The sequence below is a fragment of the Rattus rattus genome, chromosome 5, assembly GCF_011064425.1.
Source record: "Rattus rattus isolate New Zealand chromosome 5, Rrattus_CSIRO_v1, whole genome shotgun sequence".
In the NCBI taxonomy this organism is placed as follows: Eukaryota; Metazoa; Chordata; class Mammalia; order Rodentia; family Muridae; genus Rattus; species Rattus rattus.
The window spans coordinates 50,706,693-50,726,374 of NC_046158.1; the positions used below are offsets into that span (position 1 = coordinate 50,706,693).

Consider the following 19,682-nt stretch of genomic DNA (forward strand, 5'->3'; position numbering starts at 1 on the left):
TCCCCTTCTTTCTGGACAATTCTTTATAGTCCTCGGGAAGCGCATCTGGAGGCTGTTGATGAAACCCTCTTCTAGGTTCATCTCCCTCAAGCGCCCACATCTTATGAGTCTGGCAGATGCGATCCTGACAGCTCTCTGCTTTTTTTCAAGCACACGGGACTGGAGCTCTGGCTGGTTCACAGGCAGGCTGTTCTACACGAGTCACTGTGAGACATGTGCTACATGGCTGCAGTTTTCCTCTCCTTATTTACTTATTTCTTACATTTATATATCTGTTTATAGATTTATTTTATATATTTATTTCCTCACATAACTGCACAGAGTGCCCTTTAATTTTTTTTTTAACAGTTGTATAGCTTCCTGACAAAGACTGCAATATTAACAGAGTAATAATTTTGGTGATAAAACTATTAAAATGTACATGTTAGAAAAATGAGTAATACTTAGACTTAACCTCTCGTTGATAATGTATTTAAGTTCTTCTGTAATAGTCTTAAAAACAAAAGGATTTCAAAATGTAAAAGTTATTATGTGGAGGCCATTACAAATGTCTTTTTAATTAAGATAGTAATGTCACCTCAAGGTTAAAAAGAGAACCACAGAATAACCGAAAAGAAAATAAATTATCTAGTCTAGCTCTTCAGAGACATGAAGGTTTAAATAGAAAAATTACATAAAAAGATATAAAAATAAGAAAGCACACGAGGCCAGCACATGAGAATGGCATATCTACAGGGAATGAGCAAATGCATGCACTCTCACGTATACACAAAAAAGCAATATGGCCTCCATTAAAAAACAAACAAGTAAAAAAAAACTGCTTTGCAGTTTCTTCCTTCAAATATAAGGGCTTAGCAGTGGCCCATCAGCTTTCTCCTTATTAGCCAAATATATTTTTATTAAATAAATGGTGTCTTATTTATTTTTAAGATTTATATATTTCTGTTTTATGTGCGTGCATGAGTGTTTTGCCTACATGTGTGTATGTGTACCATGTGTGTGCCTATGGCCAAGGAGGCCAGAAGAAGCCATCTGATGCCCTGGAATTACAGAACCCAAGCCCATTGCAAGAGCAGCGAGTGCTCTTAAACACTGAGCCATCTCTCTCACCACACTAACCAAATTCTTGAGCACATACTAAAACAGTGGATGTAGTGAGAATTCTGGAATTTTAGTCTCTTTACAAAAAACACAGAACTATCGTTAAGAATATGTCTTCATGGGGTTGGGGATTTAGCTCAGTGGTAGAGCGCTTGCCTAGCAAGCGCAAGGCCCTGGGTTCAGTCCCCAGCTCCGGAAAAAAAAAGAAAAAGAAAAAAATACGTCTTCATTTTAATCCCAGGTATGGGGATATGGGGCTGCTTCAAAGTAACTGACTATGATTTGCTTTGTGCTCTAGCAGAGGCATGGTTTTTGACAGCTGCAGATAGGGTCAGTGATTGTGTGACGTTTGGAATTCTGGGAACTTTTCAGATAATTGCTCAGGCCCCATAGCCTGGGTGGGTGGTTGTTGGTCATTCAGGGGTGTTGGTTGTAGTTTGTTAGTTGTGCTCAAAGAAGCCTCAAGAAGAAATTAGATCCAATCAGAGGATCACTATTTCTCTCTCCCAGCTCTATCCTTTCTCTCCTATTTAGTGATAGGGGTGAAACCAGCGGGGGTAAAGGATGGGAAACAGAAGAACTCACACAGTAGCAAAGGCTGGCTACAATGTGATCCTAATTTCACACTGTTTAGAAAGCAAAGGTCATAGGTCTCTAGCAAATATGTAACAAAGGACCGAGATAGAAAAACTATGTTAAAGAACCAAATTAAAGTCAGGATGGACATCTGAGGAGTTTTGTGTTTGTACTTCTAATAAAGCAGAAGAAAGTAGGATTTAGGGAAGACGCATAACCAGACAGATTTTAAAACCTTAGAAACGTGGGTGAACAGGTAAATAAGCAAGTATTTCACTCAAGCAGCTCTCCTGATAGTGTCAAAGTCCTGGCATTCCTACCCAGCCGCTCTTCTGTATTTCCATAGGAAAATAACATTTCTAAGTATGTACAGTAAGAAGTGATAAAGTCAGAAGTGGTATTTATAGGCTATGGGCCAACTAAACAAGAGCAGGTGTAAAACTGAGATAGGAACAGGGGGGAGAACCTGTGGCTACGGCTCAAGCGGGGAGGGGCCACTTCCCCAGCATTCATGAGACCCTGGGTTCAACTTCAGTACCACGGAATGAAATAAAACAAAAAACTGTAATGAAATTAGGAAATAAGGAGATGAAGGCATAAATACTGCAGGTTTCCTATGGGCATAGCAGATAGCTGTCCTATTTACAACACAGCTTCACATCAGTTTTCCTGCTGGTGATATTGACCCGGGTTAAAGTCTACGGTTCAGTCTTTTGCTGTCGCTGAAGGTCAGGTGAAAGGTTAATGCAGGCCGAAGTCTCCCAAGGGTCTCTTAAGAAGCTTGTTTAGTGCTTCCCAGAAATGTTAACCTCTGGCAGCCAACCTAAAACATTTACGAAGGAAGACAAAGCAGTTTGTGTGAAGGTGGTGGTCCTCTGGCTTGACCCCAAATCAGACTGGGTTAGACTATAAATGCAGGGTGCAGACGAAGTGAGAAAGGGAGGAGGCTGGGCACGACTGCAGGAGTAGCCTGGCCTCAGGGAAAGCAGCCTCTAGCATTTTAGTGGAGGCATCATTGACTTCAGTTCTGAGAAGAACATGGTCAAGAGTCTTGGGAGAATAAAATTCTGATGACATCATCACAGACTGTGGGAGAGCCCACGTTGAAGGGCTATGCAGCCAAAGCAGAAAGGAGAGAGATGGCACAAGCGCCAGCCTGGGGAAAAGTACGGGAGAGCTTGGTCGTGTACACCGGGAAAGGAGGAAGAGCCGGGGCTGAGGAGGAACCATCGCGGTCCTGGAGGGACTTCAGGGTGTCCCTGTGCACCACGGCAGGAGCCTGGTGTGGACGAAGCTCATGGGGAAAGTTAGTTTGGCCACTTCACATCAGCTAGACTGGACCCAGAAATGATGGGAGGAAGTGGGGGGCAGTCCTGTTAGGAAGGAATTACAAGAATCTATCGGACACTGGAAACAGAGGCTGACACTGGGGTAGACACTGAACCCTGTGGAGGAAGAAGGACTCCACGTGAGGGAAATCCTGAATAACTGAGACAGGAACAGTGTGTCTGAAAATCAAAAAAATGCTGCCTATGGATTCAAAGGAGATTCCAAGGGAACCTGGAACCAGACCCACATAAGTGGGTTTACCTGAGTGTTTATATTTCCGGTGACTCGCAAAATACTATCTGAAGAACGGTCTCGATGTGTCCTCAAGCACATAAGAGTACAGATGTTCACTGCTGCGCTGCTTCTAGCAGAGACGTGCTCCAAAGCAAATTAAATGTCTCTCAGTAAAGAAACAGATGAATAAAATGCTAGGTGTCTACCCACTGTGGGCAGGGCTACCCCTGGGCAGACGGTCCAAGCCAGTAAGCAGCGCTCTTCCATGGCCTCTGTATCAGCTCCTGACCTGACTTCCCTGGATAATGACCTGTGAACTGTGAGAGGAAAGAAGTCCTTTCCTCCCCAAGTTATTTTTGGCCATGGAGTTTCATCACAGCAATAATAACCCTAATTAAGACAGAAACTGGTACCAGGTTCATGGGGTATCGCTGTGACAGACCCCGCCATGTTTTGGGGAGGGTTATAAAAGGGTTTTGGAACTTGGAGATGGAAAAACCGTTCAGTGCTCAGAGCTCAGTGGGCTGTTCTGTGAGAACAGAAAATAGTGCTGAGAGCAGACGACTGCCGAGGCCTCCAGATGATGGGTGCCTGGTGTGTGAAGAACTGCAGAGAAGTTTCAGACTATTGGGGCTATTTAATATTTTGAATTAAGAATCTGTGGTTCTGGGCAGCTGGGGCTGAAGAATCAGCTGTGATTAACCAGAGACCAGCACCGCTGTGTGAAACCTTTGCTTTCCTGGGACAACTGATGCCGGCCAACTGGGTCTGAGAAATGATCTGCGATCAAGAAGAGACCAGAATCACTGAGGCTAAATTCTGATAAGGGTTTCCTCAGGATCAGCACACAGAAGCTGTGCTCCAGAGGTGACCAAGTCTGTACTTGGCCCTGGTAAATGAACTTGGTGATGTGTAAGAGTCTTCCAGATGCTGGTTTTAAAGGCATGAAGGGGTCATGGAGAGCAGCTGAGGTGGCACCGTGAGAAGCCAGTGAGGCTCTTGGTGAATGTGTAGCCTCGGCTGAAGTAGAAGCCCAAGGCTGAAGGGGTCATTGAGAGAAGTTGAGGCTTGGCACTGTATGACTCTTCAGGGTCAGAGTCCCTAAAGAGGGCTTGGGAGAGGCTGTAGGTAAAAGTGAAACCCAGGTACAGTAGAGACCCTATCATTTTAGAGATGCCAGTACCATGGCATGGCCACTGAGGACAGAGGCAGCAGTCTTCTGGAGACATGCCGTGTGTGCTGTGGCAAGCTCTTTGGAGCCCAGATCATGAGTCCTAAATGTTTGACAGAGTTCGGCTTTGATTTTGCTTTGGTCAAAATGTGACTGTGTGCTGGTTCTCTCAGAGTAAAAGAATATTTAATTTATTTTTAATTTTACAGAAGCCCACAGTTAGGAGACTTCATTATTTTATTTTAAAGAGAGAGTTTTAAAGAGACTGAGCTTTTAAAGTATTTTGATTATTAAAGACTGTGGGGCTTTTAAAAGTTGGAATGTTTTATATTGTGATATCAATATTAATATAAGGTCTTGGAAATGGATCATAAAGGAAGAGGTTCTGGTTTAACGGTGATATACCCATGTGTCAAGGTGACAAGGAGTCAACCGTGCCAGCCAGTTAACTTAAGTTAGCTTGACCAGCTGGAGTCATTTTGGAAGAGAGAACTTCAGTGGAGAAAATGCTCCCACCAGACTGACCCATGGTCAAGCCTGTGCTGCATGTTTTTGACTGGCGATTGATGTGGGAAGGCCTAGCTGTGTTGGTGGTGCCATCCCTGAGCTGGTGGTTTTGGGCGCTGTAAGAGAGTAGGCTGAACAAACTGTGAGGAGCAAGGCAGAGAACAGCGCTCTTCCGGCTCCTCTACATCAGCCTCTGCCTTAAGCTCTGGCTTGACTTCCCTGGCTGACAGGACGACAAGCTGTAAAATGAAATACAGAGCACTGCAGTGGGGACCCCATTCCAGCTCTGGAGCAATGATCAACTCTGTCATTCCAGCATGAACAGACAACACGTCAGTGAATCCTGACTGTGTTCAACAACGTTGTAGGCAGGAAATTCACGTTTCATAGAACTTTTAAGAGTCATAAAAAGGGATTGGGGATTTAGCTCAGTGATAGAGCACTTGCCTAGCAAGTGCAAGGCCCTGGGTTCAGTTCCCAGCTCCGAAAAAAAAGTCATAAAAAAACTTAAATTGATATCAATCTTTTAAGTATGTCAAAAAAAAAAAAAAAAAAGAACAAACAAAACATTTTTACCTGAGAAACCACACAAAATCAGTTGGTAAGTCTGCTTTGGCTTGTGGGTTATGGTTTGTAGATGGATAATTTATATGATTAGTCTTAAATTTAGTTAGTTAGGCCTCTCCTTAAAATTCAAAAGTACCTTGATGGTACTTGCCTGATAAACTATTGGTAAAGTGGGAAATGAATGTTTAGTTTCATAGGAAGGGTATTTCTTCCCTTTTACTTCTTCTAAAATTCTCAGGTCAAAGCTGGGGTTATGGCTTCGAGGTAGGATATTTCCTGGGTATGTGTGAGGTTTGGGCTCAATCCCCAGCACTGAGAAAGCTAGCACAGTGGCTCACGTCTGTAATCCCAGCATTCAGCAAGCTTAAGCAGGATGATCAACAATGTGAGGCCAGCCTGGGTTTCAGAATAAGACCATGTTTCAACCAGCCAGCCAGCCCACCAGCCAGCCAGCCCACCAGCCAGCCAGCCCACCAGCCAGCCAGCCCACCAGCCAGCCAGCCAGCCAGCCAGCCCACCAGTCAGCCCCCACCAGTCAGCCCACCAGCCAGCCCACCAGCCAGCCAACCAACCAGCCAGCCAGCCCACCAGCCTGCCCACCAGCCAGCCCACCAGCCAGCCCACCAGCCAGCCAGCCCACCAGCCAGCCAGCCCACCAGCCAGTCAGCCCTCCAGCCAGCCAAGCAAACAACCAACTAACTTCTCTTGGAAGTCTTAGAAGTCAGCAAAACATTAATCTCAGCTTAATGAATGACGCGCTAGAAGGATGAAGCTCTAATAGAATGAATGAGTCAAGTTGTTCCCTTGACAAATACCTATACTATTTAGGGCAGTGTAGTGCCCTGAATGTTCAATGTTTCCATTGAACAGAAACATCTAGGATACATGTGACGGTTTTTGTTAGCTTTAAAATACACGAAGGGCTCATACCTGTTTCTGGGATAGAACTTGGGAAGAGCTCTGGTTCACTTGTTGGCGCTGGGCTCTCCTCGAACGCAGTGCTTCCAGGCTCTACCGGTTTGTGACTCTGAGATTGGCCGAAACCTTCGTAGTGGCCAGCTTGGGTGGTACGGTTCATGCACATGAGCGACACCCCAGCTATGAGAATGCTGCAGAACAGGGTGACAGCCGTGGTGATCATCTGCCAGCATCAGAAAAAGATGTTAGACCAGCTTTTAAAATCTCATCTTAATAATCTTAGTACAGTTTAAGAACACTTTTGGGGGTGCTGGAAAGATGGCTCAGTGGTTAAGAGCACTGGTTATTCTTCCAGAGGACCTGGATTCAATTCCCAGCACCCACATGCACCCATATCCAGTTCCAGGTGATCTGAAACCCTCATACAGACACACACAGACATACACACAGACACACACACACACACACACACACACACACACACACAGGCAAAACACCAATGCACATAAAATAAAATCATTTAAAAAGAGAGTAACAAATGTGTCATTTGTTATTATTGCTAAGTTATTTACTTTTCCTTCAGCAGAGGAAACATAGTTCATAAATGTATCTGAATAAAAATCAATTAAGGGGTCAGAGAGACAGCTCAGCAGTGAAGAGCACTTCCTGTTCTTACAGAGGACGGGGAGGCACTGGGTTCCCAGAACCCACAGCTCAGAGCAGTCTAGGGATTCAACTCCCTCTGCTGGCTTCTAAGAGCTCCAGCGCACACATCATGCACACACATACATTCAGGTAAAACACGAGTACACAAAGTAAAAATAAATAAATCTTAATAAAATAAAATAACCAAGTTGTAAGCGCTTAGAAATCTTCACGTTGGGCTGAAGAGACGGCTAAAGCAGTTAAGAGCATTGCATGCTCTTCCAGAGGTCCTAAGTTCAATTCCCAGCAACCACATGATGGCTCTGTAATGGGATCTGATGCCCTCTGGTGTGTCTGAAGACAGCTACAATATACTCTCATTCATATATATATAAAGGTTTTTTTTTTTTTTCTTAAAAAAAAAATCCATTCAATTAAATTGTTAAAAAAAATCTTCAGGTTAAAAAATGTTTAGAACTTGAGGTGTGCAAGGGTACTATAAAATCTCCAATGTTGGGCTAGAGAGATGGCTCAGTGGTTAAGAACACCGACTGTTCTTCCAGAGGTCCTGAGTTCAATTCCCAGCAATCACATGGTGGCTCACAACCATCTGTAATCAGGTCTGGTGCCCTCTTCTGGTGTGTCTGAAGACAGCTAGCTACAGTGTACTTATATATAATAAATGGATAAATAAATCTTTAAAAAAATAAAAAAATCTCCAATGTTCTATATAATACATTAAAATATATTTTCAATTAATTTTGATATCAAGGTATAAACTAGCTAAGATGTGACATTCTCAGGGAGAAACTGCGAACAGACTCTTCCCACCTGCTCTTTTCCATAAAAGAAAGCCGAGTCAACGCTGTCTCCATTGTGTTTTCCAGTTATCAGAAGCACGCCCACGAGGAGAGCAGGGATTCTGTAAGCAGAGTCATTGCAAAGAGTCAGCCAACAGAGCCTGCGCATGGAAACCCGGAAGCGAACAGGGGCCGGGCTTACCCCCAGCGCTTACCCCCAGCCAGATATGATGATGAGGCCCACTGGGATCTGAACGCTCTCCCGCTTCTTTAAAAGAAACAAAGAAACTGCTAGAAGGCCTAGAAACAAGAAACAAAGATTATAAAAGAAATGATTACTCTTACTCTTGGCTTTGAGCAGACGCTGCAGCCCCTTACTCTGTGACAGATCCTGTTTATTCGGGTACCCTGGCGGTCCTGTTCTCATCTGCTTTGGTGACTTTGGCTGGTTTTTGAGTAACCTGATGCCTTCCCTTCATTCCCCAAGTCCTGGAGTTACAAGTGTGCACCACCGTGCTTTTAAATTTTCCTCCTTATCAGTCAATGTTCTTTGAGGCAATTTTTCTATTAAAAATCATTTGTGTTTGCTTTCCTAGAATCGTTTCTTTAATCAAATCTTCGTTTTATGAAGGGTTTTTCCAAAAGCCGTAGTGGTTTGTGTTCGTCAGTTGCTTCTCTCCACTTACGTGATTAGAATCTAAGTAGAATTCGAAGTTCAGTCTATTCAGACATTTCTCAGAGTGATTGTATTTGGTTGGTGCTAAGAAGTATAAATTTTTTTTTTACTCAGATTAGGTTTTGGAAAATGCCTCAAATGTACGGCTGAAGCTTCATCAAATATGATGTAACATGTGGCAGGAGCCTAATACAGACATAATGATTTCAAGTTTGTTTTGTTTTTGAGACTGGGGGCCTATGTAACCAAGCTGTCCTTAAACTCTTGATCCTCTTGCCTCAGCCTTCCGGGTGCTGAAATGACAGTCACCCCCCACCACACCCAGCTTGTTTCAAGTTCTTGAACTTTCCATATGCGTGAGGGTCATTTATACATGTGGCACTCAGTAAGTTCCACAAGGCTACAGAATCTGAGTAGTTCTCAGGAACATGAAATTCACATTTAATTTCACAAGTTTAGAGGGACACAGGGGCTTGCCTGAGCTGCACAGCACGGGACAGGCAAAGTGGTGTAGAGAGCCAGGCTTTGGGGGAACAGGAGATAGAGTTCTGAAACTGTCCTGGGGTTCACATGAGGTGCTTTCCAGGATCTGGTAATAATACGTCTATAAGAAAATTTCAGTCCTTTTGGCCTCTCTTCAACAACAGCCGCCTCCAGGTCCACCACATAATGAAGTAGTCCCGTTCTTCAGAACTTAGATTTCGATTTAGATATTAAGTTTGAGCCAAGTGAAGGCCAACTGCTGTTACGACTTACAGTCCAATGGAGACTCTCGAATAGTCTGCAGAAAGGTAGTGAGATAACCAGATCATAACCGTGTTGGGGGGAGTAACTGATGCTAACTTTAAATAACAAAAAGGGAAAGCAAACAAACACAAAACCAGAGAGGGGAGTTCCGATGTACATTCCAATCCCTGAGCTACCTTAGCGAAGTAAGAGCCTTTCCTCTAACTAACACTTTCCGTTAGCATTAACAAAACGGGCGCTGATAACTAACATTTTAAACTAGAAGTAACATGAACAGAGGCTGAGGCCCTTCAGGAGGGTTTGGTTCCCTGACTCTGATTCTTCCTACTCTGCGGAGAACTACAGCTCTCAGATGACATCCGGTATCCCTTGCTGAGGGAGCTGGGAAGATCTGCTTTTGTCAGTCCAGCTCTGTGGGCTTGCTTTCATAATTTGCAAAGTGAAATATTCAAACTGGACCCGCACAAAGGTGAAGGAAATGACCATATCCATACATTTAATGTATATCTGAAAGTATTAGATTAGCGCATAAAACTTGGGGCATCACTGATGTAGGACTTAGCTGAAGTGTTACAAAAGCAATAGGATTTAAAGGAAGAACAAAGCAGGCAGCTATGCAAGCGGGGCGGAAATGGTGAAGATACTTTGCAAACCAATCTGAAAATGACCGGACATTAGATTTTCAAATACCCTGAATGGCTCTATAATTTTGTCTTTCTGGTTGTGAGCCCAGCCTTGAACAAGTGAGGCATAAAATTGTGCTGTATTTATAATAATCTGATGATCACCGGACACCTTCACTGCACCAGTGAATTCCTAAGTTCTTTAGCTAGATCTCAGCATGTGTGTTTGACGGTTTGGAGGCAGCTGGGGCTTTTTGACAGGTGGATCTCTTCGCTATTCTATTACTCTCATTACATATTCCACCTGAACAAACGTAGGTACTAGGGATCAGTTTGGGCCACCTATATTTGGACTTTACAGTTCCTGGGTTCTTTTCACTTGACGTTCCATGACAAGCCTCACGCTATGACAGGTGTACTTGCTCAAAGAAGCACACGTCGTCTTCTGTTGGCTGTGGATTCGCCATGTTGAGATTCCTTCCCCACAGCACTGCTGCTCACTTCAAAAGGCTCAGACAGGACACCCTTTTGATCCTTAGGGCATGAAATCAAAGGTCTTCCTCTGACAGTCACTTCCTGGCCCTTGCTTATTAAACCACTGTACAATGGCCCTTCTGGTAGCCTTTTACAATTTCAAGTTTGTGGTATGAACAAACATTCAGACAGTACTTTTCACAAACATACCAGAATGTCTGCTTCTAAATGAATGTTCCATTTCGAAATGTTAAGTATTTTGTTAACTTTTGGGAGCCAATTGAAAGAGTATTCTTTCTCATTGGGTCCTCTATTTTTACATTAAAAAATCTGTTATCTATAGGAGTTTGCTTGCATGCATATCTGTGCACACTCTATGGCTGGTGCCCATGGAGGCCAGTAAAGGGCTTTGGATTCCAGGGAACTGGAGTTACAGATGGTTGTGAGCCTCTGCTGGGTGCTGGGAATCAAACCTAGGTCCTCAGGAGCAGTCAGTGCTCTTAACCACTTAGTCATTTCTCCAGCCCCTCCATGTCCTCATTCTTACTTACTTTTCTTATTCTTATAGTGCCTTTCCCTTTATTGAATGACTAATAGATTTCAATTTGTTGTGTTTTCTGTGTACCAGACATAAATATCCATACTGTATCTCAACCTCAGAATATCTCTGTAATGTGCTGTAAGCCAGCTTTAGAAGTAATGACGCAGGACACCCAATGGTAGTTAATTTGCATGAGGCAAAACCACAGTTTGCAGTTCCACAGGATTCCAGCAGGGGGATCTGAGACACATCTCTCCTCTGCCCTTTTTCACCTGGTGTCTACGAGGGGAAACTATGTAAATACTGGCCTAAAGGTAACGAGGACTCTAGGGCCAGACAAAAAAGTGTACTCAGCAGATAACTCAGCCTTGCAGATTCTCTCTCTTTGTCTCTCTGTCTCACGCTGAGTGTCTCTCTCTGTCTCTTTGTGTGTGTGTGCAACAAACTGAGTAAGCACCAGGACCTGTGCTAACGGACTTTAAACGGATCAGTAGATGCTGAGGTCTTTTAGGGGCAGAGGAGGGCAGCCTTTAACAGTCCTTTCAGGAGCCAACTCACCTGTCCATAGATAGGTGCTGTACAGGGAGCTGTACAATAAAACAAACACCAAAATTTGTCCAACAAAATTTTTTTCTTTAACAAAATTCCATATCACCATTCCAGCGCAAACAATAGTCTAAAGAAAAATTATTAAAAGGTTTTACAAGTAGCTAAAAGTAAATCATATGATTTAGTACCATAACAAAAAACTATTACTCTAATCAAGCCCATGTAAAGTTTTATTCTCAGAAAATAATCATTCTTTTAAAATTATTGCTGATTATCAACTATTACATATTGGTCTTACTAAAATTCCAAGCTTCACGATTAAAAACCTGCTTTCCATAGAGCCTTCAATGATGTACATATTAAATGAAAATAAATACTACATTCTAAATTCTAGCCTTATATGGTAATGATCTCAATAGACAATGTCAAACGCCTCTCCATTCTGACCCCATGCAAAGACCTAACTGGGAAGGCTACAATTCTCTCTGTGCTGCTGTTTCCGTCTTTAAGACAGTCTTACTGGTGGCACCGGCTGGTGGCACAGGCTGATGTCACTTATGGCCACATTCCTGCTTCAGCCTCTTAAATCTTAGAACTATACGTGGGAGTCACCACACCCAGGTAAGAGCTCACTTTTTAACAATTCACTTGTTCGTATTTTAAAAATGCAAAGTCGTCACTGACTGCCATTATTAATCTCAGAATTTAAGACATGTAATATTTGATACGTAAGCATGAATGAATTCTACATAAGTTATAATTGATCATATCTGTAATTTTGACTTTGTAACTGAAAAAAAAATCCAACAAAGCAGTGTTTCCATGCAGTGCACTAAGCCCAGGAGAAGGCACTGCTGCAGCTGGCCGTGGGCGTACTGACCTGAGCGATGAGTAGGTTAGCTGTGAGCATGTGAGGAAGCTGCTTATACTTCTTACTCAAGAGAAGAACAGACAGAGACCAGATCTTGAAGATAAAAGGTTCAGGTTATTTTTCTCAATCCTTATAGTTACTTATTAAACAGAACATCAAAAATCTTTTTTTTTATTGGGGTATGGGATTGAACTCGCAGCCTTATACATGACAGACAAAGCACTCAGCCCCTGGCTACATCCCAGCCCTGGGCTTTTGAGACAGGACCTTGCTGTATAACTCGGTCTTGCACTGAACTCCCGATCCTCCTGTCTCAGCCCCCCAGTGCAGGTGACAGGTGTGTGCCATGATGCCTGGTCTCATGGTTCATATTTTTAGAGAATCCTCTTTATCCTTGTCCCAGAAGAAAGTTTAAGGTTTCATTGAAATTGAAGTTTGTTAATATAAACTGCTGTATCCACGATGATATAAAAGGCATGGGAGATCCGTGGTTAACAAATTAGTTCTGTAAGAACTAATGGCTCAACCGGGGCCATATTCTAAGTATGCCTACTACAGTGGCTGGGATGGGACACAATGCCACAACCAATTATTTAGGAAAGAACATTTAAAAAAAAATTCCCTTTCTGTATATGAGTACACTGTAGCTGCCTTCAGACACACCAGAAGAGGGCATCAGATCTCATCACAGATGGTTGTGAGCCACCATGTGGTTGCTGGGAATTGAACTCAGGACCTCAGGAAGAGCAGTCGGTGCTCTTAACCACTGAGCCATCTCTCCAGCCCCCCAATTTTCCCTTTCTGATTGCTATGATACTAGCTCCTGAGGAGTCTAAATTCCAAGTGGTCTTATTTCAAATAACAAATACCTCCCACACCAAGATTAATCTTATATTCCTAGTATTTAGAAGGATTGGGTGTTTTCTTCCTCCTCTTCCTCCTCCTCTCCTTTCTTTTCTGGCTGGTGTCCAGAACCTTGGGGCTCATGTATGCTAAGCACGTGTTCTACAGCTAAGCTGGAACCCAGCACAAGGCTGTGTTCCATCCTGCATTTATAGTGCCCAGGAAAGTATGCTTGTTGATTTTCTTCTTTCTCTTAATTGCCAATAGAAGTTGACATCTTCTCTCTCCACACTTGGATAAAAACTACCTTCTTATCCAAGAACACAGATTTTTCAGACTATGTGATAGATATGAGTTTTTCTAAAACTCTCACTAATCGTGCATTTATTTATTGCTAGTATATGTATCTATTCCTTAAAACATTGTCTCCTTCTAATCTAGAGTTCTGACTGAATTCAGCAGGCAAGCTGACCTATGTGGATACTCTGGTTGTTAAAAGCATATACATTTGAGGTAGCAGGAACATGTTTGAAAATGTGTCTGAAGTTTCACGTAAATAAAATGGTTATCTTGATCCCAAAGACCTTTGCTGATCCTACGATGCTAGAATAGCTAGTTATGTGTATGGTGATCATTAGTCATAGAACGCTTATCTCATTGTCTCAAACCATAAAACAATCCACAGAACTGGGTGAAATGATTATCTCTGTAGCTAAGAAAACTAAGCCTAAGAGAGGTTAAGTAGCTCGGAAGAGACACATAGATAAACTGCAACGGGACCAGGAATCAAATCCAAGTCGGCTGAGTCTCACACCTTGCCCACGACACAGCTCAAAGCCCCTGACTGGAAAGACATAGTTAATTACAAAGTTGAGATCACACTTTTTCAGATAGGTTTTGCTTCTCTATTTTGTTAAATAGTTTTTTTTAAAAATAATTTGCTATTAGTAGTTACTTTCAAACTTATGTCGTGACTTCCATTCAATTTGACACTGAAGCAGACTTACCAAGGAGACCAGGCTGATAATGCTTATGTCAAAGCTAACATTCTGAATGGCATATGCCAGTGGCTTGGCATCCATGGTAGGAAAGGTCAATAACCAGGCAGAAACATACATGATTGGAGCAGACACAAATGTACTTATGACCATTCCTGAGGTTATCTGCAAAAGTGAGACCAAATTAAGGATCGTAATCTTGAACAATTGCTTAAAAACTTAAATACCATAATACATTAATGCATTTTAAACTGAGAATGAAAACCAGTAAGGACATTTTAGAATCCAGCACATTATCTGATGACTTATTTCTCCTTTATAAGAGGATTCTCCATTGAGAATGCTCCATTGGCCCCTCTTTCTAATCTAGGTTCAAATGGTGTTTACATATAAAAATATTGCAACTCTGTTGTTGATGATTTAGGTTCTAGAAAAAGAACCCGTCCAATGGTCTAATTAAATCTACGGGCAGTTTTCTCCCATACCTCTTCACAAACTATGGGGGAGGCGATCAATTAACAGAAAATAATTACCAAACATAATATAGATCAATTAATGAAGTTGTCTCTCATATTATTTTGAGAACCCCTTAACACTGTGTATGCCATGTACAATATACACAGGCACCGTTTATGTGCCCATTTTCTTAGTTTACTGTGGGGTATTTTCTTGTGGCGATTGAATTATAATAGATTTGTTTCCTTCAACATTTCAAAAGTTATGCCTCTGTAACTTTAAAGCTTAAGTACTTGAAACAAAACAAAGGCTAGTAAAAAAAAAAAAAAGCACAGGTTTAAAAAAATGGAAGAAAACATGCAACTAAGGTTCCCGTATTAAATAGCCGTGGCTATGCAACGTTACCGGGTCCTCCCTGTTCACCGTGAGACAGCTTAGGAGTCTCAAATTCCCACTGAAAGAATGTTGCTGTCTGCGCTTTGCAACTCCGGTTTTCCCTTCAGCCCACACGCCAGCCCTCTCCAGTGCATACGTACGATCTCTACTTCCATGTTGAATTGTGTTGCAAAGATAGCCACTCCTGGAGCCACAGGGAAGACGCCGTAGAGAAACGCATAGTTGGACAGACTCGTGTGGTTCACTACGCTGTTACCCTTGTCCAGGACTTCCACCATTTCTCTGCACAGAAGGGGCAGCACCAGGCTGGAGACATAAGAGATGCAGAACGCGCTTAACACCAATGCCTGTAACTACACTGGTGAACTTGGAATCATGTTACTACTGTTCTCCTGCCCAGAAAGTATATGCATTTCCAGGCACATCTTTTATTGCTGCTGGACATTTTGTTGAAAGTCAAGAATTCAGCTAGGAGCCGTTTCAAGAATAATGTCCTGGAATCTTTTCAAACATCAGGGAGCATAGAGGGGAAAAGTGACTTTTACAAAGTTTTCTTGGAAAAAGAAAAAGGCAAGCGTTAATAATCATAGCTGCTTTCCTGCTTTCTCTATGGCTAACTGAAATGTTGGATGGAAAAAAGTTGAAAATCTTTGTAACTTCTTTCTAAACTTTTTGAAGCAGCTGAACTTGGTGACTAAGGGTTTAAATGGTCCGATTAACGATAACAATGCAGCACAATAAAATCCTACAAAGCAGTAAAAACTAGGCATCTTAATAATTAGTTCTTGATATTTGTAAGTAAAGATAGATTTAGCAAAGGGAACTGAAACAACTGTGGGGAGCAGAAAACAAAGAGAAGTCAGATCTGGTGAGCAGTCTATTATTAGTCTCACTGTTCTCTAGAAAGAACATAGCACAGTCACTAAGCTAACTGGCTCGCCGATACATTGTCACAGCAGCGCCCAGGGGAGATACATTATGAATGTGTGTACATGTGCACAGGTGTGCCTGTGGAGGCCAAAGGCTGACACGGGATGTCTTCCTCAATTGCTCTCTACCTTATTTTTTGAGACAAGATTCCCTCACTGAACCTGTAGTTCACCACTTCAGCTAGGCTGGCTGACCAGGAAGCCCCAGGGACTCTCCATCCTCCAGCACTGGAATCCCAGGCATGTGCCACGATGTCTGGCTTTTTACCTGCCTGCTACGGAACCAAACTCAGGTCCTCATCCTTGTGCAACAAGCACTTTGCAGACTGAACCACCTCCCTAGTCCTAAATTACCTGTAGATGTCTGTTGTAATAGATAGTTCATGAAGCTAAGGCATCGTGGTTCCTATTCATAAATTTATATATTGTATGTCTTTTATGTGTGTGGGTGTACTGCCCGGCTCCTAGTTCTGTGTATCACATGCACGCAGTGCCCACAGAGGCCAGAAGAGGGAGCTGGACCACCCCCCACTTCCCACCCCTCCCCACCACCACCACCACGAACTGGACCCACCATTTGGTTCCTGGAACTCAAACCCCTATTGTCTGAAAGAAGAATCAATGCTGAGCCATCTCTCCAGCGTGGTTTGTTTTTAATTTAAAAATAAGAATCAAATATCTAAAGAGAATAAAAGACCTTTAAAATTTTAAATTAGCATTGAAATTACATTATTATTATTGAAAAGCATTGCAGTGGAAATACTAACTCGTACATTCTGAAGAACATATTACCATTTTGGAAATACAAATGTGTAACGTCCTGGTCCCAGGAATTTAACTCTTATATAAGAGTTGGAGTCCACATTTAAGCATGCCCTCGAACTTTGGGTAATAATGTAGTAAAATCATGTCAATTCCACAGCTGACAAGCCAATAAGCTTAAGAACTATTAACTAAAAAGAATTGCCACTATAACGTTATCCCAATAATGATAATATTCTAAAAATGTACATATTGGTTTACCTGTATTTAGAATGTTCAACCAAACTCACTCATGGTCAGTGAATGATTCCCAAGTTCTTAAAAAAATGGTGTATATTTAAAAATTATTATACTTAAACAAAAAATGTGTTTATGATTTTTCATGGACTTAAAAATTTTGCAAAATTTATTTTTCAAATAGGATCTAGGGATGTGTTATAGTTCAGTGGTAAAACAGCTACCGAGCTTGTAGAAGGCTCTGGGTTCGAAGCCCAGAAGCATAAAAATTAATTATGATGTTTACTGAGATATTGAAAATATTAGGTAAACTTTACACAAATACACTGAATGGGGGAAAAAAAGCCTGAATAAAAACCGATAATCTTTATCTTCTGATAGCAAAGTAGAAAAAGTAACCTGCATGCCACAGTAAGAAAATAATTTTTAATAGTACCCAACTAGTCCATTTTTCTTTTTTTTTTTTCTTTTTTTCGGAGCTGGGGACCGAACCCAGGGCCTTGCACATGCTAGGCAAGCGCTCTACCGCTGAGCTAAATCCCCAACCCCCCATTTTTCTTTAAATCGCAACAATGATATAAGCAGGGATTAGTATTTAAAAGGGAAAATATGTGCGATGCAATGGATGGCTGGGTTAAATAGGCTTCCGTTCTCAAACTAGACTCCCCGAGCGAGACTTACAGTTTAGCTGTGATGAGGACAATGAGCGCCACGAACGCCGACTTCTTCAGCCGCCTGATTTTTCCTACCATGGTCAGACCGAGATAGAACAGGGCTGACCCAGAGAAGGAGTTTGCAAGCCCATCAAGAAAATTTTCCATATACACAGGGATCTTTTTATCAAGAATAAAATTGAAGGCGATGCCAACGAAGACCATAAACACTATCGGGTTCTGTAACACGCGCAGGAATCCAAGTCCCACAATTTTTGCTTTGTTTTGAGAAGCATTTCGAGTGTCTTTTGACTTCTGGATTTCACAGAAGATGAACCCTATAGGGTTTAACATCATAAGAGATATTGGTGCCACCAAATAAATGTACTGGAGATATTCTGGGTATGTGGTTTGGTACAGAGCTTCGACTGTAAAACAAGAATATTGGTTTTAAAATGTTACCACAGAATTAGAGGAAGATGTATTTAACATTTTCTTGTTTGTATCATTGAAAATTAGTATAAATAGTGACAATCCATTCAGTTATTTTTAGGAAGGCAAGTTTTAGTAATAACACTGACAAGGAAGAAACACTAGATTAAGTATTAAGTACCACCCAGTTTATAAAGTAACATTCAACTTTAAATTATTTTTAATAAAAACGTAACTATTTTCCCAGACAGGGGAACCTTAAAGATGAACCACAAAGAAAAGGTGAGAGCTGTAAAATTTTTAAAAGAGCGATTCTAAGTAGAAATCTATATACGTAGTGATAGCCAAGATATCTGTTTGATCTTGTGGAGACAGCAGCTTCTCTGTGTGGTAAGGCAGGAGTCAGATCGGGGAGAGTAGAGTCAGGAACTAAAGCAGCAGGACAGTGCTAGATGCAGTCTACACTCTGCAGGCAAAGGTGCAGGGACATGAAACAGCTGACGTGAGGTGGGTCCGGGACATATGAACTAAGTCCAGGAGTTTCTAGTCAGATTGTGAGCTATCAAGTTTATACTTTCCAGATGTGATCTAGGATGTGGCCACGTGAACTGGCAGCTAACCGGGAGGAAAGACTCACTGGACATGAGGAGGCCAGGGAACTGAGAGGGCAGAATTCAGTGGGTCGCCGAGGAGGATGCTAAGTCAAGTGAGCAAGGCTCTTCTTCGTAAGGAAGATGAGTCAGACGGTAAAGCGTGATGGAGGAAATGACTAGCATGAAGAGGTGACCAAACCAGACAACAGAAACTTTAATAGTTGTCAGCAAGGAGCAGAGAGTAACGTCCTACAACAGTACCAGGTAGCTATGAGGAGGAAAGTGCCAGTCGTACCTACCCTTGCTTGTGGTGCACATCGGCTATGAGAAAAATGAAAGTAAAGACTGCTCCCAGGCAAGCCCAGAGGAGACGTAAAGGAGAGGAGGCTGGAGCCGGGTAGTGTTCGGTGGAGAGCAGCAGGGAGTCACACACTGTGTATCTAACTTGCAAAAGTAACTGTTCACTCCTAAGGAAACAAAAGCGCCTTCCCCTCAACCCCCCACCTCGGCATGTCTCCAAAGAGACTGCTACTTACTGAAAAATGATGCCTGAGAAGTGTGAGATTTACAAGAAACGGCACATTGCAGAGCACACCTGCTATATTTTGTGGGTGATTTAAAAGGCTTTGGGGGGGGGTTAAGAAGAACTTGAGTCCGACAGAAGAGGGAGGTGAGGAAGAGCTAGGATCACAGGTCTAGCAGTTCTAGAAGGTGAAGACCGAGGGAGGGACTGGCCTGAGGTGGACCAAGGCAACTTAAAGCCGCCGAGTATACAACTTGGTCTTCAGCCTGGATTTGGACACAGCGCTTGAGCCTCTCCAGCTGGAGGCTCACTCAAAATGGATGTGAGGTTGAGAGGGAGAGAGCAAATGCATCCCTGCAATCATTCCAAGGATGGAGGCAGTCATGTGAACAGAATGTAGATTGAGTTTCTTAACAAGATAAAGTGACAGGGGTCGGGAAATATTTGTTTACCTACTCAGGATTCAGTTAATGTCAGACACATGTCCCGTTAAGGTTATGTAATCAATTATATCACCTCAGACCTTCACTT

The 19,682-nt window shown here is 42.4% G+C and overlaps 1 protein-coding gene across 1 annotated transcript in view; it reads right to left on the bottom strand.

Moving 5' to 3' along the window:
• Positions 1 to 19,682, bottom strand: part of Gpr155 (G protein-coupled receptor 155) — a 46,595-nt gene that overhangs the window by 15,316 nt on the left and 11,597 nt on the right. The window contains exons 4-11 of the mRNA XM_032903497.1: positions 17,632 to 18,031; positions 15,163 to 15,328; positions 14,180 to 14,335; positions 12,339 to 12,422; positions 11,468 to 11,585; positions 8,064 to 8,148; positions 7,880 to 7,970; positions 6,416 to 6,626 (exon numbers count right to left, since the gene is read on the bottom strand). Coding sequence (XP_032759388.1) covers positions 6,416 to 6,626; positions 7,880 to 7,970; positions 8,064 to 8,148; positions 11,468 to 11,585; positions 12,339 to 12,422; positions 14,180 to 14,335; positions 15,163 to 15,328; positions 17,632 to 18,031 — 1,311 coding nt within the window. The remainder of the gene's footprint in view (positions 1 to 6,415; positions 6,627 to 7,879; positions 7,971 to 8,063; positions 8,149 to 11,467; positions 11,586 to 12,338; positions 12,423 to 14,179; positions 14,336 to 15,162; positions 15,329 to 17,631; positions 18,032 to 19,682) is intronic.